Source organism: Panicum virgatum, chromosome 2K, assembly GCF_016808335.1.
Source record: "Panicum virgatum strain AP13 chromosome 2K, P.virgatum_v5, whole genome shotgun sequence".
Lineage (NCBI taxonomy): Eukaryota > Viridiplantae > Streptophyta > Magnoliopsida > Poales > Poaceae > Panicum > Panicum virgatum.
The window spans coordinates 66,999,086-67,018,520 of record NC_053137.1 but is presented as its reverse complement, the minus strand read 5'-3'; the positions used below and the strand labels follow the sequence as shown (position 1 = coordinate 67,018,520).

At 49.4% G+C, this 19,435-nt stretch overlaps 3 protein-coding genes across 6 annotated transcripts; 1 reads left to right on the top strand and 2 right to left on the bottom strand.

Annotated features, from left to right (window-relative positions):
- Positions 1-9: 9 nt before the first annotated feature.
- Positions 10-8,166, bottom strand: LOC120694793 (lipase-like). Of its 4 annotated transcripts, none has more exons than XM_039978066.1 (11): positions 7,914-8,166; positions 7,599-7,672; positions 1,973-2,052; positions 1,785-1,850; positions 1,600-1,647; positions 1,429-1,496; positions 1,251-1,323; positions 992-1,153; positions 711-905; positions 546-622; positions 10-462 (listed from the first exon to the last, which is right to left on the bottom strand). In XM_039978066.1, the coding sequence occupies exons 2-11, from the start codon at positions 7,666-7,668 to the stop codon at positions 246-248; spliced, it is 1,056 nt and encodes a 351-aa protein (XP_039834000.1). In that variant the 5' UTR covers positions 7,669-7,672; positions 7,914-8,166; the 3' UTR covers positions 10-245. The 4 variants fall into 4 exon arrangements, with proteins under 4 accessions (XP_039834000.1, XP_039833998.1, XP_039834001.1 ...); XM_039978064.1 differs by having other exon boundaries at positions 8,005-8,164; XM_039978067.1 differs by having other exon boundaries at positions 1,785-1,906; positions 8,005-8,162.
- Positions 8,167-13,837: 5,671 nt separating this feature from the next.
- LOC120695611 (zinc finger CCCH domain-containing protein 20-like) lies at positions 13,838-14,623 on the top strand. The gene has a single exon (XM_039978813.1). It carries the CDS (start codon positions 13,916-13,918, stop codon positions 14,621-14,623), a length of 708 nt encoding a protein of 235 aa, XP_039834747.1. The 5' UTR covers positions 13,838-13,915.
- A 2,250-nt stretch (positions 14,624-16,873) lies between these two features.
- Positions 16,874-18,959, bottom strand: LOC120694792 (desmethyl-deoxy-podophyllotoxin synthase-like). Its single transcript, XM_039978063.1, has 3 exons — positions 18,828-18,959; positions 17,803-18,791; positions 16,874-17,716 (listed from the first exon to the last, which is right to left on the bottom strand). Exons 2-3 carry the CDS (start codon positions 18,688-18,690, stop codon positions 17,093-17,095), a joined length of 1,512 nt encoding a protein of 503 aa, XP_039833997.1. The 5' UTR covers positions 18,691-18,791; positions 18,828-18,959; the 3' UTR covers positions 16,874-17,092.
- Positions 18,960-19,435: the final 476 nt, after the last annotated feature.

Below are 19,435 nucleotides of genomic sequence, written 5' to 3'. Positions count from 1 at the left end.
CATCTAATATGAAGGAATAATACATCTAATTTTATTAGTAATATCTATTGAGGACATCATCATCCAAACAGAAGGAATCTATATCTTGCTTATGTACATATCTACAGTCCTACACATTTACAAGACATCAAAAGTATTGTCCCAAGCAGAATGAAATCCTCAAGCTGAACTACTTTACCATTCTTCTTCAAGAGAAAAACAAGGCTTTGCTTTTTGCTCTGAATTTGTATAAAGGAATGCTGTGGCTATCTAAAACTGTTCAAATCTGTCTGTACGCTAGGATCAACAATGGAGACGTCGACATTGTGCATTGTCATGATAATGCTGCTAGTGAGCTCCTTCCGGAATTTCTGAACGCTTTGAGCTCCAATGATTCTACAGGTGCTCCAGTCATCTGCTTCCATATCAACTCCCAGGTAGGTGAAATGGTCCTGAATGCTCAAGCTGAACATAGAGACGCACCTAAAACCACAAATGAGGAAGAAAATGTTGCAACAGAAGCTACAGAGAAACTACATTTGCCAGGAAGATAAGAGCAATCAAACCTGCAGCACTTCGAGTCTTCACCACTATCGTCACAAATCTGTTCAGTTGTGTTGCCTTTGGAATCATGGATCCATACCTGAAATTTCATAAACATGAAGGTTATACATGTACATAATGTAGTACGTAGAAAGAGAAGTTTTGTGAAGTTCACATGCAAGGTATACCTCTCTTGGGAAGTGGTGGAATGTCAGCTGGGGAAGAAAGGAGAAATAAGGCGGCAAATGTGGCACGATATCATGTCCGTGTGTCACTCGAATTGTGTTGGGCACATATTTGGAAAAATATGAGGCAAATGCAGCATTGCCAACACGAGGCTGCCCGAACGTCATGAGTTGCACACTGTCACTTCCAAGTTTCATCTGTGAAAATGTTTTGCTTAAACTTGGTCCAGGATTACAATCCAAAAGGATTTAAGAGAACGCAGCATGAATCTCTAAAGCCTTACAGCAAGGTCGAGTGCACAAAAAGAAGCCATGGCTCCTCCCATTGAGTGGCCCGTCACTATGACATTGATATTCCCGTATGATTTTCTGGCCTTGCGAACAGCACTTGTGATAGCTAGACGCAAAATTGTATTATTATAGGAGGAGAAAAATCCACTGTGCACCTTTAACCATAGTAGTACAAACATATGAATATTCAACCTTTTGCTTCCCCCACCCAAAAAAAAAAGAAAAGGAAAGAGTTATTTCATTCGCACTAACCTTTGCATTTGGCATGTTTGGATAGCTTAGATCAAGCTGCTTCCATATCAAGTCCTTGATCCAATTCTGTACACTGATTAATCAAATCTAAAAGTGAATCACATTTGAACTGAAAATAGAAACATGTAAACCAGAATTAGTCTAACTGGGAACAATAGAAGCAAAAGCAGCCAATCACCTGTTCTCTTGAGTTCCTCTGATTGCAACAACAATTGAATTTAGATTATGAGCTACACCAACAAACGCCTACCACATTATTCAACCAAAGAATGGTAGGTAAAGGGAACGATTTATCATGAAAATATTGCTAGGTATGATAACTGAATTCAAACTGTGGTGAGAAAGGAACCTGCAAGCAGTTCTCCACGTCAACAATTAGAGATCTCATCTCAAAGCCCTATTTCAAAAGTTGGAAACCATATCAAACTAGAAACTATTTATCCTGGCCAATGCCCATTTAAGAGAAAAACTTTGTATTTTAAAAAGGGCAAATGGTTCAGTCAGTGAGTGCAAGCGAACTTGATAGTTTCTTACTTGGGTCTGGTCATTGCATCTTGAGCATGTCCATGTATACAGAGCAGTTAAATCTGTCATATACACCTATAGATAGTACAGCACCATCAGCTTAAGTTTACTTTCATAGAAGTAGGAAACACCTGGAAACTGTGAATATTCAGTTCAGAACAAAGTTGTGAAAAAAATTAGGAAAGGTTTTAACTTACCGCTGAAGCATATTCCACAAGAGTTTTTGCAAGAGTGTGATTGTAGACAAAACTATGGCCACTTTTCTTGACAGGCAGCTCTGTGATCAAGAAAATTGTAGGCTTGTTTTGATGTTGAACGATAGAAGATTAAAAACAAGTATTGGCTACAGACACTATATTATAAGAAGATGATCAACAGAATTGGTGTCGCTGGCCCTGTCTGAATAAGCTTAGATAATGTGATCAACCCTATATAAACCGAAAGCAAGGAGAAATTGGTTTAAGCTTCTCAATTTTAATTGGCTTTAGCCTTATAGAATAGAAGTGACTATAATAGCCCCTTCTTCCAACTGAAAAGGAAGCTTCTTTGGCCTTGTAAATTATTACATCTTTAAGCTCAAGCATAAATCACTGAGTCAATAGTTTCATAAAACATAAAATATTCATGCCCAAACATATTATGGTCAATGTGCGATAGATAACACTTATTGGAGTCTCAATATCACCCACATCAGAACCCTGAATCCGAATTCTATGAAAATCAGATGATTGGCTAACCATGATGACATGGATCATCTTGAATAATTGCAATAATAATACAGCAATGAAATATCTGAGACTTCATAAATATTTAGAATTTGATTCCATGATCAGGATGCTAAACTCCTGAGTGCAAGATCGACATAAAAAACAATCTATAATGATTGTCGGTACCTCTGGACTAGGGTACACCCTCTTGCTGTGTCAAGACTCGCGTAGTTATCCGTAACTACGCCCTAAGGGGCTGAGCAGCCGGACCCCTAGGGTCCGGCTCCATCTCACCAGCGGTCCCGGACCGCTTCCCGCTCGGGGACAGGTCCGGTGACACCACGTGTCCCGGAGAAGGGAGCGCTCAGCCAAAACAGCCGGGGCCCCGGACCCCCACGGGGTCCCGGACCCCATATACTATCCGGACCCCTCAGCGGGGAGGGAACAGACACCCCGCCTGGGGGGGTCCGGAGCCGCCACGTATCCGCAGGCGCAGGCACGCGCGCGGCTGCGAGGCTTCCTCGGGAAGACTCGCCCACCTACCGCATTTAATGCGGGAGGCGTTAAGTGCGCTCTGCCACAGCAGAGCCCGAGGTGACTTTTGTCAGGCTGTACTGTTGATCGCGCGTTACCAAGGCGCACAGTGCAGCCGCTGGCGCCACCCACTCACGCGCGTCAGTCTGCAACGCCAGTTAGACACGACAGCTCGGCGACGGAGTATCATGACGCCTACGCGGGAGACCCAATAGTCTACGCCGCAACCTACACCGCCTCAACGGGCTCCTCGCCGATGGGACATGTGAAGACCCCCCCTCGGTCAGAGAGTCTGCAGGGCGATAAAACATATCCGGCAAGAGATTCACAAAGCACTGTTAATGTCTTTTTTGTGGTATACTATACATCCTCATTGGGCCCACCTGTCGGGGTCCAACACCTGTGTACGCGCCTCCCTTGCGCTATAAAAGGGAGACGCCCGTTAGAGAAGAACTCAAGTCTCAAAAGGGGCTTAGAGGCAGAGGATAGACTCATCCACGAACTCTAGAGCAATAGAACTCTCAGTGGACGTAGGGTATTACGCTCCGGCGGCCCGAACCACTCTAAATCCTCGTGTGTTCTTGTGTTCTTGCTTCATGAGTAGATCTGAGGAATCGCTTGCACTTTTCCGAGTAACCACCCTCTGGGATTAGGCGGGTGCACTACGCCACCCGGCTGTGGCCCTCCTCTTAGAGCCACGACAATGATTCTTTGCGGTTGTAGTTCATCAACCCATCTACTTCCTTTGTTTTGGAGGGCCGCCAATCATGGCTTCCTTTCCAGCAATTAGGACCCCCACTATATATATCAGCAAGGTTGTAGGGAATAACAACTGTTGGCCACTGATACACTACCTACTTTCCCTCTCTTCTTGACAAAATTAAAACCTTTTTTTCTAGATGTGTGTACGCTTTTGTGTGGATCCCCTAAATTGGCTCAGTTGCTGGGTTGTCCCCACTCACCAATAGCCAAAACAGTGCGATTCCATCAGTCAGCTGGAAGGTGCCCCTTTTCTCTACACAAAATTACACTATTTAAATCTTTAAAAAAATTACACAATTTAGATTTTTTTTTTGGAATGCATTGGCACAAAAAAAATACTTTTTTTTTGAATGTATTGGCACAACTCCGCCTATGCTGACTGGAAGACTCTCTCCCTCCTGAGTCGTCTCAGCATAGCCGGTCCCAAGCCTGGGTAAAGGAGGAGGGTTGCGTTAAGTTTTGGCAAACCGGCATAAAAAATAGCCACTCTAATGGATTTGAAACCCACAAGAAACTCGTTGGGGCGTAACCCTCTTAGCGACGCGCTACATCGGAACCCGGGTGTGGTGATAAATGGGCAAGGGTCGGGTCGCCAACCCATCAAGGTCGCGTCGTATCGTGACCTGGGTACGATGATAAGTGAGTAAGGGTCGGGTCGTCACCTGAATGGCGCACTACATCTACGCCCGGGTGTAGTGAAAAATGAGCAAGGGTCTTCGCACTTCTCTCGACGGGTGCGAAGGGTAAGGAAGCTAGCCGAGCCAACTAGGATTCGTATAGGTAGCTGGAACGTAGGGTCCCTAACGGGTAAGTTGCGAGAGCTAGTTGATGCAGCAATTAGGAGGCGTGTAAATATTCTATGCGTTCATGAGACTAAATGGAAGTGCCAGAAGGCGAAGGAGGTTAAGGATACTGGCTTCAATCTTTGGTACACGGGAGCAACTCCGGGTAGAAATGGTGTAGGCATCTTGATTGATAGGAGCCTTAAGGATGGAGTCGTAGAGGTTAGAAGGCAAGGCGACCGGATTATCCTAATCCGGTTGGTAGTTGGAGATACGGTTTTGAATGTGATCAGTACCTATGCCCCTCAGGTAGGCCTTAATGAGAGCACCAAGATGTAGTTCTGAGAAAATCTAGATAGCATAGTTAGTACCGTGCCTACCAACGAGAAACTCTTTATATGAGATCTCAACGGCCATGTGGGTGCGAATAATGTAGGGTTTGAGCGAGTGCACGGGGATTTTGGGTATCGTAGCAGGAGTCAAGAGGGGGAGGATGTGTTGAACTTCGCGTTAGCCTACGACTTGTTGATAGCGAATACCGTGTTTAAGAAGAGATAATCTCATCTTGTGATTCGTAGTGGACAACACTCGAGCCAGATCGACTTTATCCTTGATAGGAGGAAGGATAGACGTGATTGCTTAGATTGTAAGGTGATATCTGGGGAGTGTGTTGTCCCTCAACACAAGCTTGTGGTGGCGGACTTTCGTCTTCGGGTATGTGTCCACCGGGACAAACGTGCCAAGATTGCGAGAACAAAGTGGTGGAAGCTTAGAGGGGAAGCGGCACAAGCGTTTAAGGAAATGATGCTAGGTGAGGGGCTTTGGGAAGGAGAAGACGCAGATGACATGTGGCTAAAGATGGCAACATGTGTCCAGAAGGTGGCCTCAGAGGTGTTTGGCGTGAGTAGGGGAGGCAAACAGGAGGGGAAAGACACCTGGTGGTGGAACGACGATGTGCAAAGGGCTATTAAGGAGAAGAATGAGTGTTTCAAGCACCTCCACCTTGACAAGAGTGCAGCCAACATCGAGGGCTATAAATTAGCAAAGAGGGTTGCAAAGCGATCTGTGAGTATAGCAAATGGTAAGGCGTATGATGACATGTATCAGCGGCTAGGCACGAAAGAATAGGAGAAGGATATTTATAGGATGGCTAGGATCTGCGAGCGGAAGACAAGGGACATCAACAAAATCAAATACATTAAGGATGGGACAGATCGACTGCTAGTGAAGGATGAGGAGATCATGGATAGATGGAGAGAGTACTTTGACAAGTTGTTTAATGTGGAGAGTGAGAGCCCTACCCTTGAGTTAGATGACTCTTTTGACGATACCAACAGACGTTTTGTGAGGAGAATTCAGGAGGTAGAGATCGGGGAGGCATTGAAGAGGATGAAGGGAGGTAAAGCGATGGGCACTGATGGTATCCCCATTGAGGTGTGGAGATGCCTAGGAGATAGAACAATAGTATGGTTAACTAATCTTTTTAATCTCATTTTTCGGTCAAACAAGATGCCGGAAGAATGGAGGAGAAGTATATTAGTACCTATCTTCAAAAACAAGGGCGATGTTCAAAGTTGTACTAACTACCGTGAGATTAAGCTGATGAGCCATACGATGAAGCTTTGTGAGAGGGTTATCGAGCATCGCCTAAGAAGAGTGACAAGTGTGACCCAAAACCAATTTGGGTTCATGCCTGGAAGGTCAACCATGGAGGCGATTTTCTTAATACGACAATTGATGGAGAGATATAGGGAGCAGAAGAAGGACTTGCACATGGTCTTTATTTACCTTGAGAAGGCATATGACAAAGTACCGAGAAATGTCATGTGGTGGGTCTTGAAGAAGCACAAAGTCCCAACTAAGTACATTACCTTCATTAAGGATATGTACAAGGATGCGACGACGTTTATCCGGACATGTGATGGCAACACCACTGACTTTTCTATTAACATAGGCCTACATCAGGGATCAGCATTGAGCCCTTATTTATTTGCTTTAGTGATGGATGAGGTCATAAGGGATATACAAGGTGAGATCCCTTGGTGTATGCTCTTTGCTGATGATGTGGTGCTAGTTGACGAGAGTAGGGCAGGGGTTAATAGGAAGTTAGAGCTGTGGAGACGCACGTTAGAGTCGAAAGGGTTCAGACTTAGTAGGACCAAGACCGAGTATATGATGTGCGATTTCAGCGCGACTAGGCATGAAGGGGGAGACATTAGTCTAGATGGGCAAGTGGTGGTCCAGAAGGATACTTTTCGGTATTTAGGATCGGTGCTACAAAAGGATGGCGACATTGATGAAGATGTTAGGCATAGAATTTCAGCTGGCTGGTTGAAATGGCGGCAAGCTTCTGGAATCCTTTGTAACAAGAGGGTGCCACAAAAGCTAAAAGGCAAATTCTATAGGACAACAATTCGTCCAGCGATGTTATACGGTGCTGAATGTTGGCCTACAAAAAGGCGACATGTCCAGCAACTGAGTGTAGCAGAGATGCGGATGTTGCGGTGGTTTTGCGGGCACACAAGGAGGGATAGAGTCCGGAACGAAGTTATTCGGGATAGGGTCGGGGTGGCACCAATTGAGGAGAAACTTACCCAGCATCGGCTGAGATGGTTTGGACATGTCCAACGAAGGCCTCCTGAGGCGCCGGTGCGTAATGGGGTTCTTGAGCGGGTCGATAATGTAAAGAGGGGTAGAGGTAGACCTAAACTGACGTAGGATGAGTCGGTTAAAAGAGACCTTAAGAATTGGAATATCTCTAAAGAGATAGCTTTGGATAGGAGCGCTTGGAGACTAGCTATCAATGTGCCTGAACCTTGAACTTATTTCTTTCGGGTTTCATCTCTAGCCTACCCCAATTTGCTTGGGAAAAAATACTATGTTGTTGTGGTGGAATGCATTGGCACGCTGAACCCATTCATTGGAAACAGTAAAAAGTAGAATGAGTATCTCATTTGTCATTGTTTAAGCTAACTCGATGTTGGAACCCAGCAAGCACGTAAACTGTAAACTGAACCCGGAGGATCACATGGAACTACCTCTTCCATGAGCAGCAGCAGACAGCAAGAGTACGAGAGCCACCACGCCGGTGCACGTCCATCTCCCCATGAACCTGCAGCCACATCCAAACTGAATTTCAATCAAATGAAGCATAAATCCAAACTGAATCCCAATCCATGGATACACACGACGAGAAGACCAACAGAGCAACTAAATTGATGGGGGCACTGACAATCTAGAGCTCCAAAATGCAGGGAGAAGGAGCATTAACAGGTAGCAGCTCCAGAATCAAACGCATGAATAGAAGCACAAAGATTAGGGGGAGAAGAAACTTGGGGGGCGAAGGATTTGACCTTCCAGGGAGCTCGAGGCGCGAGGAGAGACTGAGAGGGACTCTGGATGAACGAAATGGGGGGCTCAGACTGGAAGGTCCAGGAAACGTACGGCTGGCGCTCGGCAAGGAAGAAGAGCGGACGCCTCCCTCGCCTACGGCTGGCGTCGCTTTCCGGGCGCGGTGTTTGGAGGAGAAACGGAAGGGGAAGAGAGAATATGCCCGGCTCCTCTCCTCGTCCGGTTGGTTGGTTCGTTGGTTGTGCTTGCCAAGAACTGAAGACGGTAGGGCAGGCCCTGTCCGGCTGTCCCTCAGAGGATTCAGAAAAAGGACGACGTCCTTTTCTCGTGGATTTGTTGGATTTAGTTAAAGGAGGATTAGTAGTTGATGCAGAGGAATCTGGCCGCGGTGCCGAGCATCTCAGTTGCTCCGGCATCAGCAGGCGAAGATGCTGGTGGTGGATCGATTTCGCTGAACAAAATAAAGAGCCAGACGGATTTTGTTTTCGTGTGGATAATAATAACGAGAACATGTGCGCGTTTGTGAGAGTCAGAGCTCTCTCTGCCTCTGCGGCACCACGAGGAATGGTCCGTGCAGGTGGACGTCCGCCCCTCGCAGGCCCACCGACGGCGAGGTCAGTGCACGTGGCAGGTCCTGCAAGAATTCGCCTTTCCCACGTGCTCTCTCCGTCACAAAATAATTACACAATTTAAAATTTATCCCACAAAAGAGTGCTATTTTGGTCCAACTACTACAAAAGACAAGAGTTTTCGGAGACTTCTTACAAAAAAGACAAGATATTATGTAGATTCTTTTCATAAAAGATAAAGAGTATTTTGGTAATTTCACACTATACATTGATTTGTGTGTCTAGTCTTAGAATTGTATTTATTTTGGGACGGAGGGAGTAGATCGGCCCGCCAGCCTGCCAAGACAACAACAATTCGGCCCGTTTCCGTAGAAGTACTGATTGATGATGGCGATGGGCTCCCTTCATGCTGACCGAGTTAGCGTGGAGGGTTGGGTTCGAGCCAACTAGCGAAGCTGCCATGGGCCCGCCCATCTCTTTCTCTCTCCGATCGAAGGCGTGCAGCAGCATGACGACGACCCGCGCATGCATCCGATCCGCCGCGCGCAAGTGCATGCTGGTGGGATCTGTCGGCTTGCCCAACGGAAATTACGGCCGCGCGCATCGTCGCCGGGCCTGCGCGCGGCGCTCGCCATGCATCTCCGATCCGCCGTTCGTTCCATGGCTAGCTGCACGCGCCGCGGCGACGATCGACGTCTCTGTAGCTGATGATGCATGATCGATGATGACCACGTCGTCGGCCTTTAATTTTCGTCCTTGCCTGCACCAAGAGGGAGAGCGGCCGGGGCTTCTTAATTCCTCACCTGCTAGATAGGTCAGGTCCGATCCGTGCCGCCGGCGAGATACGAGGCGAGGCCTGCATGCCGCCGGCCTGCATCCACTACTTGTCCCGGCCGACCCAGCAGCATGCACGCGACGGTGCGGCTGCGGCCTGCGGGCGGCCGTAGACGATGCTGCCGTTTCCCCGGCGCGCGGCGAGGTTTCGCTATAGCTAGCTGTTTCATCACACCAACACGGGCGCTAGCTTTAATTTTTGACGCCATCCGCTAGGCTACTACATTGGATCGGAAACGCTTTCGGCCAGTAGAGAAGTTTGCACAGAGTGGTTGGTTTGCACCTGATATATTCCCAGTTAGTTATTACCATCTTTTCTTCTACCTTTTGGAACGATTTGATCGTCGCAAGTCAAGTTAGGTTGCAGTGTCGGATAAGCAAATGCAGGCGGTGCCATCTCTGGCAGGCAGGCAGGCTGTACGCACGCGCGTAGTACATTGGGGCCGGCATGTACTATACGTGTCACTGTTGATGTGTAAATTAAAGCAGTGTACTTTGGCAATAATGATAACGGAGGGCAGTTTGTTTGTCTGGATGGAAAACTATCTTTAATAATCAAGGGCACAAACAAGGTGCTGGCCGGCCTGCACACCGGTTTTTTGGAAACAACACTATAATCAGACGATATATATGACACGAACTACAGTCGTTCGTGATTTGTATGCGCGTGCCCATGCTTTATTTTCATGCGTGACAATGTTGATATATACATGAAACAAAAATCAGTAAAATTCAGTTAACTAAAATTATTAGGTCCATCACATATATATTTTGACCACTCACAATCTAGTTGAGATGTAAGAAAAAGTGTGTTAACTTAACATTGTATAATCATCACATATTTTAAATTCATACGTATATTTTAACCACTCACAAGTTACAATTCTATAACCTGGAAATAATAAGTATAGTCAATTTATATATTAACTTGGCTAGATATATGAATATTTAAGCCTGTATCAAGTTGATAAACTCTTCGATCATGGTACGACATTACAGCAATATTAGCTAGGACAAAACACTTGATCCAGAAAAGGAAGTACCAAGAGGTGCAAGTAATTGTTTTTTGCCCGTAGGATGACCCCTGCTACTGATTTATTGTATTTCTATAGTTTGCTTCATTATTAGTGTACTATACAATTGCCACCGGAAAATTCGTGTGCGAAAATTATCTACACGCAAACTATATTGTCGATTGCGACACGCATACACACGTCAATGTGATGGTGGCATAGACATCTTGCTGCTAGCCCGCGACTACAAATAGTGCCCAACCCAAGTGTTCCCCTCCATGATCGCTCTTGTATCCGTAGGTGGTTTCAATCAGAAAACACTGATACCACAATGCTTCGAAATGAAGATCGCCATAATGCTCTTCAAGCTCTCTCAGTCTCAGGTATTGTCCTATCTCCTATGGTAATAGCACATCCCTCACTCGATGTCGTCGTTGCGACCACAATTAAGATCTCTTATTTTCAATTCCAAGCTTCACTACGTAAGAAACAAAGAAAGGAGACACATACATTAGTGACATGGAAAATAGTCGCATCACTAATGTGATATTAGTGATGGTCAAATTTATAACACGTCACTAATGTCTTTGTCTAAGCAAGCTAGCATATTAGTGACGGCTCTCACTAAGGCACGTCACTAAAAATACCTGATTAGTCATTAGTGACGGGTCTAACTAAGCTACATCACTAATGTTGCAATTGATAGGTGACATTCTTTTTTTTATTCGCGTCACCGATGTGAATGGTTTGGATCTAAAAGCAGGTAGAATAGAAATTTTGTGCACAACCTGGGCCTGGGCCGCCACGGCCTTTCATCTGGCCCAAGATAGCCTCCCGCCGTCTCCCTCAAACGCCGCGCCCCCAACCCTAATCCGTTCGCTCCCATGGCCGAACCCCTGAGCGCCCCCAGCCCTCCTCTGCTTCTCCTTCCTGTGCGCCGCCGCCGCCGCCTGCATGACGCCGCCAGCCCGCCGCCCTCTTCTCCCTCATCCGGTCCTCCCTCACCGGATCCGTGCCCTCACACTTAACAGTCGTCACCTTTGCAAGTCATTGGTGACGGGTAAACTCAATAGCCGTCACCTTTGTGAGTCATTTGTGACGGCTTTTTTTGCGTCACTGATGTGAACACATCAGTGACGAAAATTTAGTGATGCGCATTTTAGTCGTCACTAATGTCGATTTACAGCCGTCACTAATATGGTATTATGACGTAGTGCTTCTGACTTCTTGGTGTTCAATCTTACCCCACTATTTTATTCCTCCCTATGTCATGTCCTTGAATTTTTATCATTTCTGCATAGTATATGTCGGTGTCCGGACCTCGCGGTCTAGCACAAACTAGTGAATATGCTGCGTGTCCCTGCCCCCAGATGGTTGATGCAAGAAGAAACACAATGACACCGGGTTTATCCTGGTTCCGGCCGATGAGGCCGTACGTCCAGCAGAGGGGTATGCACTGTATTACTTGCACCTAAGTGCTCGTAGTAGGGGTACAAGCTGCGGCGATAGAGGGAGGGAAGCTCCCAAGTCCCTTGGTGCGCTAGAGTTTGATTGAGACAAGCACCAATATCGAGTGTGAGTGTGTGGGGATGAGCATGTGTTCTCATCGTCCTTGTTCGATCCGTTCCCCCTTCCTCCTTTTATAGACTCAAAAAAGTAGGGTTACATGCATGGGGATCAGTGAGGGCGTCCACTTCTCCCCCCGTGGTCCGGGGGAGAACAGTTGGTCCTCCCTATCGCCGAGCGCTGTGGGGGCATGGCGCAAGTCATGGCCATCGTCCTTGCGAATCCTTCCACCCATGCCCGGAGCGCGTCCTTGTCCTGTGGCGCCAGTCAACGGTATGGTGACGGCTGTAGAAGTGCGCAGAATCCCATGTCGGATGAGGTGAGGCATCGAGGGTGCTGCCGCCCAAATCTTGCCCCGGTCAAGAGCCGTACTGCGTTCGAGGGTCGCCGCCCATGCCCTCTGAAAGTCCTGCAGAGAGGAAAAATACAAGGGGTAGGCGACACAGTAGTGGGGGGTGTCAGTCAAGTCCGCACAGAGCTCCACAGTCCCGCCCCGCGCCGGGAATAGCGGCACAGTGGCGGGTGCAGGCTGATGAGACGCCAGTCACGTCCGCTGTGTGGCATGATGGCCAACGCCAGCTGACGCCGCCTAACACCGTCGGCCACCCGCCCCCCACCGCGGAGTGGTTGGCGAGTAAATGTGTCCCGTCCAGCGGGGTGGTTGAGTCGTAGCTTCCGTCCGCCGAGGGTAGTCTCGAACAAGGCGGAGATTTCCCCCACACCGAGGCCCCATGGAGGGCTCAGCCGAGGGAGCCTCGAGCGAGGCGGAACCTGTCCTCGCACCGAGGGGCCCCGACGGGCGACCCTCGAGCGAGGCGGAGTTCATCCTCGCACCGAGGGGCCCTGACGGGCGACCCTCGAGCGAGGCGGAGATTTCGTCCTCGCACCAAGGGGCCCCGACGGGCGACCCTCGAGCGAGGCGGAGATTTCGTCCTCGCACCAAGGGGCCCCGACGGGCGACCCTCGAGCGAGGCGGAGATTTCGTCTTCGGTCAGCGAGGCCGGCCGAATCGTGGTGCTGGGCCATGGGCCAAGCGCGTCTTGGGCTTTCCGTGCCTAAAGAGGCTTCGGGCGTCCGAGTTCGGGAAGGATCCTGCCCGGGTGCCGAATTATGTTTTGCGCGTGTTTTAGCCTAGGGTTAGGGTGCCCCATAGTTATGGTACCCGATAGTATACTTGTAATCAATCTTCCATGCCCGATCTATCTTAATTATTTTTTCCGGTCTATATATCCTCATATTCATCGATATTTTATTATTCTCAATGGCATATGTATTCCATTATAATGAAAAGAGCTGGTTGGAAGTCTCATTTAGATCTACTTTTTTATATGCCAGAATAACATGGTGACTTCGTCAATCTCAAGATCTCCGAAAGTGCTCATATGGGTAAGTTGCATGCATTTGTGTGTATTCATCATGGGTAAGAACACACACACATATATATCAACCCAATTAAATCAGGTTGCTTTACTTATAGGCAAGCTCATCAGCCAGCACAATTGCCACAGTATATCACACATTGGCATGGGACAAATGTCTCCTACGTGGCCACCCTTTACCCACCACCGCTGACATGGAAATAGTCTCTTACACAAGCAAGTCTGCCGGGAGAAGGTTCCAGAATGTAGATGATGTATGTACATGTCATTTGAGATATCCAACACCTAAAAGTCTACAGCAGCATCTTAAAGCTACATGGGTACGAGACAAAACATGCAGCCCCACTGGCGAGCGAGACCCCCAAAGTAGTGCTTCTGATCCCCTATAAATACAGGCACCGGGCCATAGAGATTTTCATGTGCACAAACAAATCACTTGACATATACACACACACACCATGCACACACAATTATATTACACGTAGCAGCTACTAGGCTACTATATATATCGTTCATGGACATGATGATGTCTGCGGCGGCGGATAGCAGGTGCCGAGGGTGGGCGGCGTGGAGCGGCGGCGGCGCGGACGACCCCACGACGTGGTACGCGTGGGCGCACCGCGGGCACCGGCTGTGGGCGGCCATGGCGGACGCGTTCTGGGTGTACGTGTACAAGGTGCAGCGGTGCCCGCAGGCGGGCAACCACGACTGGACGGCGTGCCCGTACGCCCACAAGGGGGAGCGCGCCCGCCGCCGCGACCCGCGCAGCTTCTCCTACCTGGCGGTGACCTGCCCGGCGTTCCGCGAGTCGCAGCAGCAGCAGCACCTGGCGCGGACGGGGGCGGCGCCATCCTGCGTGCGCGGCCTCCGGTGCCGCTACGCGCACGGCGTCTTCGAGCTCTGGCTGCACCCGGCGCGCTTCCGCACCGTCATGTGCGAGGCCGGCCCGCGATGCCCGCGCCGGATCTGCTTCTTCGCGCACTTCCCCGCACAGCTCAGGGCCGAGAACGACCCCGTGCCGCTCCACGGCCTCCCGCCGCTGCCACCCCGCGTGCCGCGCGCCCCTGCTGCTGCTGCGCCCCTCTCCTTCCCGCGCCGGGTCGACCTCGCCATGCAGGCCATGCCCGGCAAGGTCCGCCTCTACGGCGGCGCCGCTGCTGGCGAATCGTCGACGTCACCCGCGCCAGCTGCCGCGGCGCATGTAGTGCCGCTGCAGGCGCTGCCGCCGCCGCCGCCGGCCTCGCCGGACGACGACAAAGCAGAGGTTCCTGCCGTCCAGATTCACTGCCGCCGCGCGTCGGAGGACGGCGACTACCCGCATTTCGATCTCATCAAGGACATGGTGCTCTGATGATGAGATAGAAAAGCCAGGTAAGTGGTAACTGACGCACGAGAGCCGCGCGCGGCGGTGCATGCGTCCACACCGCCATGAATCTACATACGTTTCAACGTTCCTGTCTCATGTGTTGATACTTCCCATGTCATCAGCAGGGCCGTGCATGGCGTCCATGCGTGCGTTGGGATGGCCAGGTGGAGGGGGATCTTCTGGAAGGAAAGATGGGCATGTCAGCAGCAGCTAGCAGCGCCGCCGCAGCCTCAGGAACTGTGCCCGCCCGATACACATGCATATGGGCGTGTATGCAATGCAATGTACTACTTGATAGATGATTTTTTTGTAAATCAACTTCCTACATACTCTGTAGTAAGTAATTGTTTGGGCCTGGAAGTCCTCCATCGATGAATGAATTATTATTTGTAAATAATCATCCAATATATCATCTTATTCAGTACAAAACCCAGATTGTTCTTAATTCTTGGGTTACTTTTTTTTTCCCATAAGCATGCATTTGCCGTGACCCGTGAGTTATACATATGTATCATATCAATGACATGCTACATAGGGCGAAAACCAGTGTGAAATAGTGCTGGCCTGGGGTAACTCAACTCGCCCAGAAGTAAGCTAGCTAGCTAGAGTCAAAATTTAGAAACGACTGTTCCAAAAAAAAACACACGCAAAGAGTTGGGCTCACCACCAGTCACAATTCTAGGCTGAAACAAACTGGGTTGTATGCCGGGCCAGCAAGCACAAGGCCCACAGTGGCGTTCGGATGCGAACACCATGCTGCCTTTTCACGTCAGTTGCTCAACATGGTGCTGACATCAATCAGTCACCAAGTTTGTTTTTTTTTTGTTTTGTTTTGAACATAACGAAGCCAAACAAAAGAAGTTCATGTTCGTTTGCTTGGAAAGTAAGATGAATCCATTCTAAAATTCAGTGATGGAGCGGTTCCATGTTCTCTGTATTAGTTGGAGTGATGAAACGATTCCATTTTGCATTTAGTCATAGGGACGAGGATAGAACAGAATGAGCTATTAACCACAGTTACAGTTACTGGGGTGGATGTAACGGTGGGCCTAGACCCATAAACACCATAAACAATGGAGCCCTCCTCCCCCACCATTTTTTAGAAGAAAGGAGGAAGAAGAAGAAAGAAAGGAGTAGGAAGAAGAAAATCAAGCCCCCTTAATCTATTTCTAGATCCACCTGCATGGTCCACTTGTCAGCCACCCAACCTTTCCTCCTCTTTCCATCCATTTCTTGGCCGAAGTCTTTCCACATGGCCAGCGATCGGAATTATTCACCCGCATGACTACATCCGCTCACCCTGGTTGAGCAGGGGCGGATTTAAGAGAGCCCCCCCCCCCCCCACCCCAAACAAACTTCCCTAATGAAAAGAAAAGAGAAAAAATGATGAAGATAAAGAGAATAAATGAGTGGAGATGATGATGAGGAGGAAGAACCAAGCCCCTCCTGACTTTAAACTTTGTGTCCACCACTGTAGATGAGCAATCGATTTCCTCCGTCTTTTACTCTTGCTGCAGTTAGGTCTCGTTTGGTTTTTTAAGTAGATGTCACATCGAATATTCAGATGTCAATTCAAATATTCAGAAATCAATTTAATATAAAACTAATTGCATATATTGCAATTAGGGCTCTAGATGAATTTATCAAGTATAATTAGCAGATGGTTACTGTAGCAATTATTAATCAAAATTATGGACTAATTAGACTTAATAGATTCATCTTATGATTAAGTCGTGGCTTATGAAATTAGTTTTGTAATAAATTTATGTTTAGTACTTCTAATTGGTGTTTAAACATACGATGCGACGGAACTTATGACTTAAACTGAAAAAATCAAACATGGCCTTAATTCTTTATTTTTTTTATCCTGCTCCATTGGATTTTGATGCAAAATAAAAAAAAATGGTTCATGATCCAAAATGCATCTTTGCATCCTTGTCGTAGTTGCCTGCTACCTGCGCCCTGCAGCAATGCCGCTGCAGGTACCTCGCAGCCCTCAGCATTGTTGCCTTTGCACTTGTAGCCCGGCGACCCCTTGCAGTTGCGCTGCCATGCCGTCCGGGAGCCCACGCTCCTGCGAGTGCACGTTCCTACATCGGGCTGAAGCGCCGGTGAGCACTTGGTCATCTGCCACTCGGGAGAGAGATAAGAGAAAGAGACTCGAGTGATAAATGGGAGAAGACGCCATCCAACCGGGACGAGCACGTCGGGTCGGGTGAAAAGAATGGGATGGGCTGGTGCAGCATCTCGAGGGAATATTCTCTTACTGGAGAAATTACATTCAACCGTTCCTCAACCAAACACCGGTAAAAAATGAAAAATGGAGGAGCCGTTGCATTCCATCTCCATCCATCCCAACAACCAACACACCCCCAATCAATTCATTACACACGTGACTATGCACGTGGTAGATCACACTCACAGGCCCAGCCCGGGCACAGAAGGGCTAATAATTTACTCCCTGCGCACCGGCACGCGGACCGTGGGAAGGAGCACGAGGTGGGAGAGGCGGCGGGTCGTGATCCCGAGCGCCTCCGTCATGTCCAGCTCGCCGGGCTCCGTCCCGCCCGGCAGCTCCCAGTCGAAGTGGTACAGCAGGGACGCGAGCGCGAGGTCCATGTTGGCCAGCCCAAACCCTATCCCCGGGCACATCCGCCGCCCGGCGCCGAACGGGATGAACTCCAAGTCCGTCCCCTTGAAGTCGACGTCGCTGCCCTCGAATCGCTCCGGCACGAACTCCTCCGGCGCGTCCCAGTAGCTCGGGTCCCGGCCGATCGCCCACGCGTTGACGAGCACCATTGCCCCCGCCGGCACATCGAACCCGAGCACCCTGCACGGGCTCCGGCACTCCCGCGGAATCAGCAGCGGCGCCGGCGGGTGCAGCCGGAGCGCCTCCTTGATGATGAGCGGCAGGTAGCGTAGCTCGCTCAGGCTATCCTCCGTGTCCGTCTCCTGCCCGGCGAGGACTCGCCGGACCTCGTCCTGCGCCTTGCTCATCACTCTCGGGTTCCGCATGAGCTCCGCCATGATCCAGTGAAGGGTCGTGGCGGATGTCTCGCTGCTCGCGGCGAAGATATCCTGTAGGAGTGGGAATCAGAATCACACAACAACAAAATCATCCATTGGCGCTGCGCTGGGAGAAATCTTAATTATATTTTACTTACGAGTATCACGGCCTTGATGTTCTCGGTGGTGAGGGGCGGATCCAGCGCCTCCTCCCTCTGTATCCTCAACAGCACGTCCAGCAAATCCTCCTCCTCATCGTCGCCGCCCGAGGCTCTGTTGTCTTGGTGGTCCTGGATGATGGTGTCGACGAAGGCCATCATCTTCTCGCGCTCGCGCCTCACCAAGCGCGGTGTCGGGCTGACGAGCATCGCCAAGCGCGAAGAGGGGAAGAGGTCCGGCAAGCTGCTCGCCGGCATGATCTTGATCCGCCGCTCCAGCAGCCGCAGGAAAGTCTCCCTGTCCCTGAACCTGCTGCCGATGATGGCGCGCACCGACGCGTCGGCCACGTACGCCGCTATCATCCCGCTCAGATTCACCGGCGAGGCCGCCGCCGCCACGGACTGGAGGAGGCGGCGGACCTCCTCCTCGCGCACGGCCCGGAAGGACCGGACGCGGCGCGCGCTGAAGAGCTCCGTGGTGCAGATCCTGCGGAGCTGGCGCCACCCCTCGCCGTAGGGGGCGGCCACGAGGCCGTCGCTGTGCTCGCCCAGCAGGATCCTGCCCGTCGGGTTGATGGGCCGCGAGGCGAAGGCCAGGTCGTGCGTCCTCATCACCTCGCGCGCCGCGTCGGCCGAGGACGCCACCACGACGCGGAGCTCGCCGAGGCGGAGCAGCATGAGCGGGCCCAGGCGCCGCGCGAGGTCGCGCATCGCGCGGTGCGGGAGCGCGCCGGCGAGGTGGTGGATGTGGCCGATGACCGGCAGCGCCCATGGCGACGGAGGGAGCCTGCCGGTGGCATGTGCGTGCCTCGAACGGTGGAGGCAGAGGAAAAGGAAGGCGATGAGTGGAAGGGCTAAGAGGACATAGAGTGGAAGATCATCAACCATGGTGATCTGCTTGTTTGCTTCAGAGTTTCAATTCTTGAGCTTCTTGTCTTTGGGAAGGGAGGTTTCGCCTGGGCTTCCTCTGCAACGAATACAACCTGTACCTCATTTCAAAAAAAAAAAATGAATACAACCTGTACCTCCGCAACAATTATCTGGTGTTTCTCTGGCCGGTCATCGAGATTGCATCGATCATTATTACCTGTACCTCTTAATTAATGGCCATTGTTGCGGAGCTAGACAAAACATCGGTGCGGGGCCGAAACGGCGACCACAGAGGGTGACCAGGAGCCTTAAAAATCCTTAAGACAACCAGACCTATGTCCGAATACAACCTGATCTATACTGAGTTCTGACCATCAAAACGACACGAGTCAACTGCTAACAGGCTCACTCTAGAAAGTAAGAAAAAGCAAGACACAAGCCGAACCAAAGATCCATTAAGACCTTATTTAGATGCACCGCGAAATTTTTTTGAAAGGGAATCTTTTCGTATTTAAAGTATTAAATATAAACTAATTATAAAATTAATTACAGAACTTAAATTACGAGATAAATTTATTAAGACTAATTAATCTATCATTAGCACATATTTACTGTAACAAATTAGTATCTAACTATGGACTAATTAAACTCATTAGATTCGTCTATTAATTTACAAGTAAACTATGCAATTAGTTTTTTTCATCTAGATTCAATACTTCATGCATATGTTGCACACATTCGATGTGATAGTTTTGGATTTTTG